This window comes from Lithobates pipiens, unplaced genomic scaffold, assembly GCF_037356315.1.
Source record: "Lithobates pipiens isolate NorthernLeopardFrog02 unplaced genomic scaffold, aLitPip1_a1.2 Scaffold_8, whole genome shotgun sequence".
In the NCBI taxonomy this organism is placed as follows: domain Eukaryota; kingdom Metazoa; phylum Chordata; class Amphibia; order Anura; family Ranidae; genus Lithobates; species Lithobates pipiens.
Window position 1 is genome coordinate 39,193,821 of NW_027507903.1, and position 14,239 is coordinate 39,208,059.

Here is a 14,239-nt window from a genome sequence, read left to right on the forward strand (position 1 = left end):
AGATAGGGCCAGGACACAGTATCAAAAGCTTTGCGTATGTCTAGGGATAGAAGGTGCATGGGTATGCCTCGTGATCTGGCTAAGTGCTGTAAAAGGATGACCCGACGTATGTTATCACTCGCTTGGCGCTTAGGGATGAAACCCACTTGGTCCTTATGGATCAACCCTCCGATGTGTGGGTTCAAACGTGTAGATAGGATCTTTGCTAAAAGTTTTATATCGACATTTAAGAGCGATATGGGCCTATAGTTAGACCAGAGGGTATGGTCAGTATTGGGTTTCGGTATCATGGAAACGGAGGCCGTGAGTGCATCTCCCCCAAAAGTATCCCCTTTTAACCTTGCATTGAACGAATTTGCCAGGAGAGGGGCCAGGATGCCGGCAAATCTTTTGTAATATAGGCCTGTAAACCCATCTGGGCCAGGTTTCTTGTGAGGTTTAAGAGATTTGATAGCCTGCCGCATCTCAAGAGGCGAAATCTGTGTGTCGATGGTGGCGCGAATTGTGGGGGGTAACGAGGGGATTGGCAAGTCGCGGAATAATGTCTCGGCCATTTCTTGGGGATAAGGGGCGGCAGATTCATATAATTTGGCAAGGCATCTGCTAAATTCAGTCACTGTTCTAACTGGGTTACTGGTATGAACCCCTTTGTCTACTTTAAGTCAAATTGGTTTGTGGGCTCGCTCGGGGTGTCTAAGGCGGAGTGCCAGAAAGGTGTCTGGCTTATTGGCTTTCGTATATATGGTATGACTGGCTCTGCGCAGGGTCGCTTCCGACAGGAATGAAATCTAACTCCAGTCGTGTCTTGTCCATATGGGTTTTTTTTTTTTTACACACAGTTGTCACTAAATGATATATTTTTCAAACATGGCATGGTTATATGTGGAATTAAACCCCAAAATACATTCTGCTGCTTCTCATGAGTATGGGGATACCACATGTGTGAGACTTTTTGGCATTCTAACCGCGTGCAGGACCCCGAAAGTCAAGCACCGCCTTTAGGCTTTCTAAGGGAGTAAATTTCTGATTTCACTCCTCACTGCCTCTCACAGTTTCGGAAGTCATGAAATGCCCAGATAGTGCAACCCCCCACCCCCCCCACCCCACCCAAAAGACCCAATTTTGGAAAGTAGACACCCCAAGCTTTTGCTGAGAGGCATGTTGAGTATTTTGCAGATTTCCTTTTTGTCACAAAGTTTGAAAAAAATAAAAAAAAATACATCTTTCTTTCTTAATTTTCAAAAACAAATGAGAGCTGCAAAATACTCACCGTGACTCTTATCAAACTTGGGGTGTCCACTTTCCAAAATGGGGTCATTTGTGGGGGTTTTGTGCTATCTTGACCTTTCATGGCCTCCGAAACTGTGATAGGTAGTGAGGAAGTGAAATCAGGAGAAGCAGCTGAATGTGTTTTTGGGGTGTAATTCCACATATGTCCATGGCATGTTTGAGCAATATATCATTTAGTGACAACTTTGTGCAAAAAAAAAAAAAAAATTTCCCCGAAACTTGTGGCAAAATATAAAATATTCCATGTACTCAACATGCCTCTCAGCAAATAGCTTGGGGTGTCTACTTTCCAAAAAGGGGTCATTTCGGGAGGGGGGGTTGAACTGTTCTGGCATTTTATGCACAACATTAGAAGTTTATGTCACACATCACCTACTCTTATAACCACTTAAAGACAAAGCCATTTCTGATACTTTTTGTTTACATGAAAAAATGTTGTTATTCTTTGCTAGAAAATTACTTTGAACCCCCAAACATTATATATTTTTTATAAAGCAAAGGCCCTACAGATTAGAATGGTGGGTGTTCCATTTTTTTTTTCACGCAGTATTTGCTCAATCGAAAAAAAAAAACTTTTTTTAAAATTTGAATGCACTAAAACACACTATGGGGGTCATTTATTATAGCGCCGCAGTGCTAATTCCTGCGAATTAGCACTAATTCAATTGACGCAAATTAGTTCTAAAACGGTATTCACTATATCGCTGGTTAGAAAATACTCTCAGAATCAAATTTACTATAGTTCCCTGAAACGAATAGAAGCCCAAATCCTTACTCTGCTAAAAGCTGTAGAATTGCACAGGGGAATAATGTTTAACGCATGATAAAATTGCCTAAATGGTACTGAAATATGCAATATATTATTTAAAGATAATCTACTTTTAAACTGTGTAAAAAAGTGATTTCTACACTGAAATATCTTTAACCACTTAACAACCGGCCCATAGCCGAATGACGGCTACAGGGCGGTTGTTTAACTCTGAGAGGCCGTCATATGACGTCCTCCCAGAATTCCGCTCTTGTGCGCCCCCTGGGGCATGCACTCAAGAGCATCCGTGACCGCCAGGTCCACAGGCGGCCGTTTACCGTGTGATCGTTGTCAAATGACGGAGTGATCACTTGTAAACAAACCGGCCTCATGTTATGACGCCGGTTCCTCCCTCCCCTCTCTGTACTGATCGGTGCAGCGGAGGGGGAAGAGATCGGTGTCAGCAGCGCTGTGGGCTGCATCTGCAGTGCCCACATCGCTGCTCACCAAATTTAACCCCTCAATTCCCTGCCAATACTCTGCAATACCCCAATACTCTGGCAATACCCGCCAATACTCTGGCAATACCCGCCAATACTCTGGCAATACCCGCCAATACTCTGGCAATACCCGCCAATACTCTGCCATAAATTGCCATACCCGGAGATACCCTGCCATAGTCGGAGATACCCTGCAATACCCAGCCATAGACGACCCCCCCCCCCTCCCGCCGCCCTCCGGTGCTTCTACCGACTCGCCAATACGATCAAAGCCAGAATCTTTTTTTATTTTTTTTTATTTCAGGCTTCCCAGCTTAGAGGTGAGATGTGAGGTCTTATTGACCCCATATCTCACTGTAAAGAGGACCTGTCATGCCATATTCCTATTACAAGGGATGTTTACATTCCTTGTAATAGGAATAAAAGTGATCAAAAAATGTATTTTTTGGGAAAAAAATGTCAAACTAAAATAAAGTAAAATGAACAATAAAAAAACAAATTAAAGCGCCCCTGTCCCCATGTGCTCGCATGCAGAAGCGAACGCATACGTAAGTCCCGCCCACATATGAAAACGGTGTTCAAACCACACATGTGAGGTATCGCTGTGAACGTTGGAGCGAGAGCAATAATTTGGCCCTAGACCTCCTCTGTAACTCAAAACATAGCTTGTGGACTCTATAACTTTCACAAAGACCAAATAATATCCACCAATTTGTACTTATTTTTACCAAAAATATGTAGTGGTATAAATGTTGGCCAAAATGTATGAAGAAGAATTACTAATCTGCTAAATTTTATAACAGAAACAAAGAATAATTAATTTTCTTACAGAATTTTCGGTCTTTTTTCTTTCATAGCACAAAAAATAAAAAAACGAGCGGCGATACAATACCACCAAAAGAAAGCTCTATTTGTGTGTAAAAAAGTACAAAAAAAATTCATATGGGTACAGTGTTGCATGACTGAGTATTTGTCATTCAAAATGTGAGAGCACCGAAAGCTGAAAATTGGTCTGGTTATTAAGGGTGTTTAAATGCCCAGTGGTCAAGGGGTTAAAAGTCTGAGCAGAGATAAATTCCCCGTTTGTGGACAACTAGGTGCCAACACAACTAAGCATGCTCAGACCTGCAAATAGCTCTAATTTTAGCACAAGTGTCTTTTTTATCAGGCGCTATAGTAAATACCAAAATTAACGATTGGCTAAAATGCGTTTTTGAGAATGAAAATTGGCGCTATTATAGTCCAATGCAAGTTTCAGCCATTGTTTCTAATGGTACAATAAATAAATACTTTTAAAGAGGAAGTAAACCCTGATGAGTTTACTTCCTCTTTGATTCCCTGCAAAGGTAAAGCATAATGGACTACTATGCATCACATAGTAGTCCATTATGTGTCACTTACCTGACACAGGAGCCAGCGAAGTCACCGCTGTCCCCTGTAGTCCGGCGCATCCATCTTCTTGGTGGGTCTCACTGCTCCGCCGCTGTCATTCGGCGAAGCCGCAATGACGTCACTCCCACACATGCGCACGGGAGCCGCCACGCGTGGCATATCGCCGTTGACGGTGCCGTGCTCAGTGCGCCTGTGTCTACGGTGCATGCACCGTAGACAGCGGTGCCTGTCTTTCGGCAAATATCTCCTAAACCGTGTAGGTTTAGGAAATATTTCTTGGACCTACAGGTAAGCCTTAATCTAGGCTTACCTGTAGGTCAAAGTGTGTTGTAAGGGTTTACAACCACTTTAATGTTGAAATGAAATGTATCTTTCTCTGAAATAAATGTTCCTTGCAACAATGTTGCTGCTTCTATTTTGTTATTTTCTCATCTATTTTGTTTTTAAGAATACTAGAATGTGGAATGTTTTGATGTTTTGGTAAAAATATATTTTTCTCTGTCACTTTCACTTGTTATGCTGCGTACACACGATCAAACAATCGGGTGGAAAAGTCCGGCAAACTCAAGTCCGTCGGACAATCCCCCGTGTGTAGCCTCCGGCATACTTTTTTGACCCGAAAGTACGGCGGACTTAGAAAGTAGTTTTGCACTCCAATCTTCCCGCCGGACTCGCATTTCGGCGGACAATCCGGCCGTGTGTATGCCAGTCCGCCGTACTTTTGAAATAAACTGACTTTTACCGCCCGGAGAAAAGTCTGCTCATTCGAGCGGGTCTCCAGGTAGGCGGGGCCCGCGAAGGAGACGTCGCTGGCCCCGCCACCTGGTATGGACTTAAAGGGGAACCCCAACACCGAAAAAAAATCGGCGTGGGGGTCCCCCCAGGTCCACATCAGACTCTTGTTCGAGCACGCTACCCGGCCGGCCAGGAAAGGGGGGGCGAGCAAGCGCCCCCCCCCCCTCCTGAGCCGTACCAGGCCTCGTGCCCTCAACATGGGGGGTGCCGCGCGCCCCCCCCACCCCAAAGCACCTTATCCCCATGTAGATGAGCACAAGGGCCTCTTCCCGACAACCCTGGCAGTTGGTTGTCGGGGTCTGCGGGCGGGGGGCTTATCGGAATCCGGGAGCCCCCTTTAATAAGGGGGCCCCGGATACCGGCCCCCCACCCTATGTGAATGAGTATGGGGTACAATGTACCCCTACCCATTCACCTGTAAAATAAAGTACAAAAAAAAACACAACACACAAGATAAAATTGTTTATTGCACAGCTCCGGGGGTCTTCCGTATTCGGGGGTCTTCTCGCCGGACTCCTCCGCTATCTTCTTCTAGCTCTTTTGCTAGCGGAGGAGCCCGGCTTTCTTCCTCACCGCCGCCCTCTTCTTCTGACTTCGGGGGTCTTGTCCCCCTCTTCGGTTCTTCTGTCGCCGCCTTCCGTTCTTCTTCTTCTTCTCCTTCTCCTGGAGATGATAAGCCCCCCGTCCGCAGACCCCGACAACCAACGGCCAGGGTTGTCGGGAAGAGGCCCTTGTCCTCATCAACATGGGGACAAGGTGCTTTGGGGTGGGGGGGCGGCCTGGTATGGCTCGGAGGGGGGGCGCTCGCTCGTCCCCCTTTTCCTGGCCGGCCGGGTAGCGTGCTCGGACAAGGGTCTGATGTGGACCTGGGGGGACCCCCACGCTGATTTTTTTCGGCATTGGGTTCCCCTTTAAGTCCATACCAGGTGGCTGAGCCAGTGACGTCTCCTTCGCGGGCCCCGCCTACCTGGAGACCCGCTCGAAATGAGTGGACTTTCTACCGCGTGTGTGGGCGAGTCCCTTCATTTCAAAAGTAGGGCGGATAGTACGGCAGAATTAGTACGCCATATTAGTCCGCTGAAAAAGTGCCGTGTGTGGGCAAGTAGCTCGTTCGGAAAGTCCGACGGACAGTCTGGCGGAAAGTCCGCCAGACTAAGTCCGTCGGATAGTCAGCTACGTGTGTACGCGGCATTACTCTCCATCTCACAACAGTCTTTACCCAAACTCACACAGATGTCTGTACAATGCACAAACAATACCATTGCAGATGCAAATTTAAAATGAGACATTTTTTGACACTTTTTATTATTTCCAAATAATCATAATTTGAGCCCAAAAAATGTGATATGTGTACCAACACCAAAAATAAAAATGTAATTCCCCAAAATTTGAATAAATCAAGAAGAACTCCTCTTGTGTAGCGGTGACACATTGGACAAGGTGTCTGCCATGTACAAATTTCATTTTTTTCCTCAGAACAGTAAAGGGGTTCTGAGGGCCGATTATGTAGGTTTAACTTTAGCATCAGTTTGGCTGGGCTGTGTTAGAGTTCTGCCTGGTCATGTGTACAGTTAGGTGCACATGACAGGCCCAGAACCAGGCCTGGTTGGATGTTTTAGGTATCAGCGTTCCCCGGAGCCAATCAGTGGGTGCGTCTGGCCCTGCTGAGGGTACTTAAGATGTTGAAGTCATGTGTTCAGGGTTCATTCGTGAGGCCATAGCTGCCTGTTCCTGGAGCTGGACCGGGGTAGCCCCGCGAGGGGTCCCGGTCACAGGAGCGCGCGCCGCCCGCAACATGGTCGGTTTGACTAGCCCCATTAGGCCCGCATGGTCTGGGGTAAGGATCCATCTGTTCCCCCGAGTCTCAGAACCGGCTGGTCCGAGGCGCAGTAACTGAAGGAGGATTCAAGGCGTCCGGGTGCACTCTCAACTTGGAGGGGTACCGCAGCCCGTGTAAGTGATCGGGGGAGGACTCCTCGGAGGAGGGCCAACAAGCTGGCATCCTAATAAGTGCCTGGTTGCTGGGTTGTCAATGACACTAACGAATCCACGCTTTTCCAGTACTGCCAAGAGACAGAGAATGTTCCAGGTACTGAGGAAAGGGTTCCTGTTCATTTTCGGTTGAAAGCTTTATTCAAGGTCAAAGACTTTGTAAATTCTGGTTCAAAGTGCTGACTGCCATAATCTCTGGCTAGAGATTTGTTCAGCCTTGAAGTGCCCAGCTGTGAGTGGCTACTCTCTGGGTTGTATTAGAGACTTTCTGGTGATTAGCAGTTCAAGGTGCCTGAGTTTATTCACCCTTGCCCTCTGTTCCCATATGAGACTGTGTTTGTTGGATGTTACCCCTGCAAATAAAAACCTTTCTAAAGGACTTTTAGGCCGCGTACACACGCGGGGACTGTTCGCTCAACTTTGTCCGCTGAACAGTGTTTCGGCGGACAGTCCGCTCGTGTGTGGGCTTTCAGCGGACAGTTTCAGCGGACAGTCTGCTGAACAAAGTTTTTCGGAAATTCCGAAAAACTGTCCGCTGAAACTTTGTTTCAGCGAACAGTCCCCTCGTGTGTAGGCTTGTTCGTCAAACTAAGTTCCGCGCAGTGTATAGGACGTCGTTTTCTAGTCCCGTCGTACGTGCCGTTCACGTCATCGCGCACGGTTTCAGCGGACTGTTCGTTCGTCGTGTGTGGGAAAGTCCGTCCATGCTAATTTTGAGCGGACTGTCCGCTGAAACTGTTTGACGGACAAAGTTGGGCGAACAGTCCCCGCGTGTGTACGCGGCCTTATGGTGTCAGCGTCCAAAGTTGTTGGGTACTAACCCTGGGAACCCCTAGACGTGGAAGAACAAGCCAAGCGGAGGTAACCGGTAAGCCCAAAAGTCAAGGCCGCCCTATCGAAGGTTATGGCCTATACACTTGAGTAATGTAATTCCATCACCTGTCCAAAGAAATGCAGTATTTATGAGTTTTTATGTGTAGGAGGTTTCCATATGTGTCAGTTCCATGACTTAGAGGTTAGAACTTCTGCTTAGCATCTCTGAGTGTCTGGGTTTTATTCCCAAACACGCTGCTTCATGTAGAGAAGTTGTCTCATCTCCCAGGTCCTAAAAATATGTCTAAATGTAGTATTTATATGTAGGAGGTGTGACGAACGCTGGTGTCAGATCCCTGCCCTCCTCGCTAACTGGCGACAAAGGACCGGCCAACCTAACACCACGCTGTCACTTACGTAACAATGCCACACTCAGCTGCACCCAGCACAAAGATTTTCCAGCTTGCGGGACCACAATCTAGGTGCAGGCAGCCTGAGAGCGATTGTCACTGGGCTAATTACACAATTAACCCTTTAACTGCCACCACCCCCGTTTAAAAGACAGAGCCGGGGGGACTCGTAATTTAAGCAACACCAATTAGAATAAGCGCCTGCAGCACACACTGCCACCACAGACAGGTCTGCTCAGCGCCTTACTCTATCACAGTAGCGCCCTTTTAAGAGACAGGTTCGTTTATAGTTTGCATCAAGAGCTTTAAAGACAAGGTTAACACTTTTCAACATAAGGATTTATTATGAAAAGGTCAAGGTTGGTGCGAATAAAACATTTACAGAAAAAGGATGTTTCAAAAAATAAAGACAATATACAGCCACAAAGAAATAAGGTAGAATTGGGAAGGAAGTATACTTGCAATTAATGTCCAAGAGTTGATCAGAGTTCAATCGATGAGCAAAGGTAATCGGTTCTCAACTTGGCAGATGTTCCTGCTTGGATGGTAAAAGGAGAACTGCCTATTGCCTTGGCCTCTCCTCTTTTCTGTCAAATCAAAGGGGGTGTTGACAGCGACCAGTGACCAATCGTCTGGTCATCTTGTTTAGGGGTTGGTTGCTGGGAGGTGTCTACACTCATGACCCTGTCCCAGGTACACTTTGTTATACATATTCATATCTCTGCCTCTCTATGGTTTATAGACTGCAGATATCCATTTTAGTGATCAGCATGATATTTGCTTCAAAACGAGTCCACACATGACAGGTTTCCCATTTCAGGGTTACCTTGGAGGAGTAAGGGGTCCCAGTGGCTTCCCATATGACCTGGCATAGGGGTGTTTGGACTTGAAATGTTAGAAATTATCCAAGGAAACTAAATATATCCATATTATGGCTGTGCTATGATGGCTTTGAAAGTTATAAAAAATGTTAACGTTTCAACACTTTACTAATCTGTTTGCACGCTATCTGGTTGGAAGTATTTACGACGGGTATCTGTTGGTTGTCTGCATGGAGAAAGTGACAGTTTTACGACAGGCCGGAATATCTGCCAGGCAACTTGAGCCTTGTTTTCTCTGCTAAGATAACCTTTCTTCCCTTTGAAGATTTTAAGAGCTTTTGGAATTCCTAAGACAAGGGAGGGGGGAGTTTAGATTATTCTGTAAGTTTATTCTAAGGTCAGCCAAACTGTCATGGCTGCTTTCCACACAAAATGGCAACTAGTTACAATATATCCTGGCTCAGACGTGATATCGTTACACCTCCCTCCTTAGGTGGTTGCATGGGAGGGAACTACAATTTCCCTCCTGACGCAACCAACTCTTGCAGGCTCGGCTTGTCGCGACAGCCCATCAGCATTGCCATGGGTGCTGCCTTTCTTATGCTGGATGGTGAAATCGTATTGCTGAAGAATTAAGCTCCACCGAAGTAGTTTGCCATTCTCCCCAGCCACACGATTTAGCCAGCTCAAGGGATTGTGATCTGTGATCACAGTGAAGTGCCGTCCATAAAGGTACGTTTGTAACTTCTGGAGAGCCCACACGATCGCAAGACACTCCTTTTCAATCGTGGCGTATGCTACTTCCCTGGGAAGCAGCTTTCGGCTCAGGTAGAGGATGGGATGCTCCTCTCCAGCATCATCCACCTGGCTCAGGACTGCACCCAATCCATAGGCAGAGGCATCAGTCTGCACTAGGAAACGGCGGGTGAAGTCTGGAGCCTGTAGCACAGGAGCGCGGGCCAGCGCCTCTTTCAAGGCCTGAAATGCCTGCTCACATTCTGGTGTCCAAGACACCACCTTGGGCAGTTTCTTTTTGGTTAGGTCAGTCAGAGGTTTAGCCAGGCTACTATAGTTACATACAAACTTCCTATAGTAGCCAGCGGTCCCCAAGAAAGACATAACCTGCTTTTTGGTTTGGGGGGTAGGCCATGCCAGGATGGCATCAACCTTCCCTGTCTCGGGTTTCAGGGTGCCTCCTCCCACCCGGTGTCCCAAGTACTGCACATCGGTCATGGCCATCTGACACTTACTGGGTTTGATGGTCAGATTGGCAGCTGTCAGTTGGTCCAGGACCTGTGACAGGTGCACCAGGTGTTCTTCCCGCACAATTTCCAGCAGCGTCTCCATTTTATCCCTGAACGTTAGGACGTAATCTACACCAGAGACCTCTGGGTCGGCAATCTTGCCCTCCCAGTTCTCACAGATTAGATTCAGGGGCCCTCTTACCCTCCGTCCGCACAGAAGTTCAAATGGCGAAAAGCCTGTGGACTCCGGAGGCACCTCTCTGTAAGCAAACAGCAGACGAGGCGGATATCGTTTCCAGTCCTTGCCCTGAGAGTGCACAAAGGTGCGCAACATTTGTTTTAAAGGGCCATTGAAGCTCTCGCACAAGCCGTTGGTTTGTGGGTGATAAGGACTGGCCCTGATATGCGTCATCTGTATTTTCTGACAGAGAGCTTGCATCAAGTCAGACACAAACTGAGGGCCTTGATCGCTAATGAGCTTGGCTGGGAATTCCACTCTTGTGAAGATTCCCAGCAGAGCATCAGCGACCTTGTCTGTCCGGAGGCAGGAGAGAACCACCGCCTCTGGATAACGCGTGGCATAGTTGACAACTGTAAGGATATAACGTTTGCCTGAACTGCTAGGGATGGCCAAAGGCCCAACGATATCCACTGCCACCCTCTTAAAAGGTTCGTCAACCACAGGCAAAGGTTTTAGTGGGGCCCTGTGGACATCCCCTACCTTGCCAACTCGCTGGCAGGTAACACAGGACCGACAGTAGTCAGCTATGTCAGCAAGCATCCTGGGCCAATAAAAGTTATGTACCAACCGCCCTCTGGTCTTAGTGATCCCCAAGTGCCCTGCGAGGGGAATCTCATGGGCCACTTTTAGCAGCGGTCCCCTATATTGACTGGGTACCACCAGCTGTCTGTCACCTATGTCAGCCTCATTCCCCTCTGCAAGCAAACTTTCTCTATACAGTTTCCCTTTGTCCCAGTAGACCTTTTGTTTGTCATTCTCTGCAGGGGGGCGATCAGCTAGACTTCTGAGCTGTGCTAGTGTTTGGTCTGTCTGCAGTGCTGTTTCAAAGGCGGGACCACAACTCTCAGCCAGCAGTCCTGTGGCAAACGAGGACGGCTGCTGAGGCTCAACAGAGGTGGAGTCCACTGGGTCAGAACAGGGAGAGGGCCCCGAGACCTCCTCCTGCTGTTCTGCGATCAGTGCCTGCACCTCGGCTGCCTTTGCAGCACTGCGAGTGACCACCAAGACTGGCAATACATCATCATCATCATCATCATCATCATCGTCATCATTGTCATCATCATCATCATCATTGTCATCATCATCATCACATTTAACCTTTATCAGTTCAGCAACATTGGAACATACATCAGGTGCCTTCACTAGCAAGGGGGTCTCCTCTCCTGTCTCTGAAGGAGGACCTTGCACTTCAACTCCACCCTCCCCCTCCCTCTGTCCATCCACAGGTTGCCCAGATATTACCCCAACATCTGTAAACAGTACCTTGGTAGGTCCAGAAGGTTCCGTGGGAGCATCCTGGGTGCTCTTAGCAGGGGCATAGTAAGAAACAAGGGTACCTAAATCAGAACCCAACAACACAGCAGTGGGGATCTCCTCAGAGACACCCACCTCTCTCATCCCACTTCCGGCACCCCAATCCAGGAAAACATAGGCACGAGGTACATGGGAACAGGTTCCCCCAACTCCAGTCAGGGAAAGGTACTTCTCTGGGATGATGTCTGTTTCTTCTATCACCTCTGGTCTGACCAAAGTGACTTCGGCTCCAGTGTCACGAAAGCCTGTTACAGTTCGTTGGCCTACAATGACTGGCTGCAAGTTGGCATTGGTTCCTGGAGGTTTTCCACCGACGAGCAGCACAGCAGAAGGGTTGCTGGCCGGATGGCCAGGGATTGTCGTCTTCTTCTGCTCAGGGCACTGTGTCCGGAGATGTCCGCCTTTCCCACAGTTATAGCATTTGCGGTTGTCAGTCACAAAGGCTTTGGCTCCAGGAGCTGCAGGTTCCGGCCGCTGAGGAACTTGGTTGGTAGGTAGAGGAGGGGTTGCCAGGTGTGATTTCCCTCCTTTCCAGCCATTTGGAGGAGCCTTGCGATGGTCAGATACCCGAGAGTGGATATAGGTATCTGCCAGTTCTGCTGCTGCTTTGGCAGAGGTTGGCTTTCGCTCCAGCACAAACTGTCTGACGTCTGTAGGACAGATATGCAAAAGTTGATCTTCAATCATAAGATCTTCCAAGGACTCAAAAGAATCGGCTTTCAAGCCTTTAGTCCACTGCCGGAATGTGGTGCGTAAGCGACTTACCACATCCAGGTATGAGTCCCCAGGCCCCTTTTGCAAGGACCTAAAACGCTTCCGGTACACTTCCGGGGTTAGCTGAAACTTTTGGATGATTGCAGCCTTTAGGGCCTCATAATCACCTCCTTGCTCTTCTGACAGTTCTACATAAGCATCCAGGGCCTTGCCTCGTAGCCCTGGCGTCAGGTACCGGGCCCATTGTGCTGGGGGCAGATGGTACTGACGGCAAGTTTTTTCAAACGACAGTAGATACACGTCAATGTCACTGTCCTTTTCCATAACTGGAAATTTGGCTGCCGGGGTCACTGGCAGAGAGTCATCCCTGTGCTCTAGGGATCCGAGGTTCTGAACCTGTCGCTGCTGCTGGAGCCTAGCCATCTCCAGTTCGTGCCGACGATCAGCCTCTCTCTCAGACCGGCGTTCCGCAGCCTCTCTCTCAGCCCTGCGTTCCTCTCTCTCAGCCTGGCGCTCGAGAAACTGCAGGTACGCCACAGGATCCGTCTCCCTGAGGTGTTGTAGTGCTTCCTGCATTTGAGGACAGTCTATTCTGGTTCCAGGCAATCTGATGCTGGCCTGCTCTGGCGATGACTTGGAGGTAACAATCCGTGGTAGTCCAGTGTCAGTCTCTGCATGCCCATCTGGTGAGGCCGCCTCTGAACCACTGGGCTCTGGAGTAGCGGAAACCCTTTCTGGTCCAGTTTCCCCCAGGTTCTGGTCTGCACGGATATCAAACTCATGTAGGGCATGTATCAAGCCATCACGGTTTTTGCCACCGACATCAATTCCTCTTTCTGTGCACTCAGCAGTCAGTTCATTTTTGCTCATCTTTTTATATGCTGTTACCCCAGACATGTTGCAAGCAGAAAAGATAGAACAGAAAGCAGAGATAGGAAGAAGGTGTAGAAAGGAGCTGTTGCTGTATATCTCTTTTTAAAAAAAAAGTAAACAAAAAAAATAATGTGCACCAGCTTGTCTCTAAGGACTGTTTCCACAAAGGTTACACTCCTTCAGTGCAGAGCTAATTCCTAACAATGCACTGAATGCTCTTAATGCGAAACTATCCCGCTACGCTGCCAGCCAATATGTGACGAACGCTGGTGTCAGATCCCTGCCCTCCTCGCTAACTGGCGACAAAGGACCGGCCAACCTAACACCACGCTGTCACTTACGTAACAATGCCACACTCAGCTGCACCCAGCACAAAGATTTTCCAGCTTGCGGGACCACAATCTAGGTGCAGGCAGCCTGAGAGCGATTGTCACTGGGCTAATTACACAATTAACCCTTTAACTGCCACCACCCCCGTTTAAAAGACAGAGCCGGGGGGACTCGTAATTTAAGCAACACCAATTAGAATAAGCGCCTGCAGCACACACTGCCACCACAGACAGGTCTGCTCAGCGCCTTACTCTATCACAGTAGCGCCCTTTTAAGAGACAGGTTCGTTTATAGTTTGCATCAAGAGCTTTAAAGACAAGGTTAACACTTTTCAACATAAGGATTTATTATGAAAAGGTCAAGGTTGGTGCGAATAAAACATTTACAGAAAAAGGATGTTTCAAAAAATAAAGACAATATACAGCCACAAAGAAATAAGGTAGAATTGGGAAGGAAGTATACTTGCAATTAATGTCCAAGAGTTGATCAGAGTTCAATCGATGAGCAAAGGTAATCGGTTCTCAACTTGGCAGATGTTCCTGCTTGGATGGTAAAAGGAGAACTGCCTATTGCCTTGGCCTCTCCTCTTTTCTGTCAAATCAAAGGGGGTGTTGACAGCGACCAGTGACCAATCGTCTGGTCATCTTGTTTAGGGGTTGGTTGCTGGGAGGTGTCTACACTCATGACCCTGTCCCAGGTACACTTTGTTATACATATTCATATCTCTGCCTCTCTATGGTTTATAGACTGCAGATATCCATT

The 14,239-nt window shown here is 47.9% G+C and overlaps 1 protein-coding gene across 1 annotated transcript; it reads right to left on the reverse strand.

Moving 5' to 3' along the window:
- Nucleotides 1–9,079: 9,079 nt before the first annotated feature.
- On the reverse strand, nt 9,080–12,772 carry LOC143964497 (uncharacterized). Its single transcript, XM_077474272.1, has one exon. It carries the CDS (start codon nt 12,695–12,697, stop codon nt 9,251–9,253), a length of 3,447 nt encoding a protein of 1,148 aa, XP_077330398.1. The 5' UTR covers nt 12,698–12,772; the 3' UTR covers nt 9,080–9,250.
- Nucleotides 12,773–14,239: the final 1,467 nt, after the last annotated feature.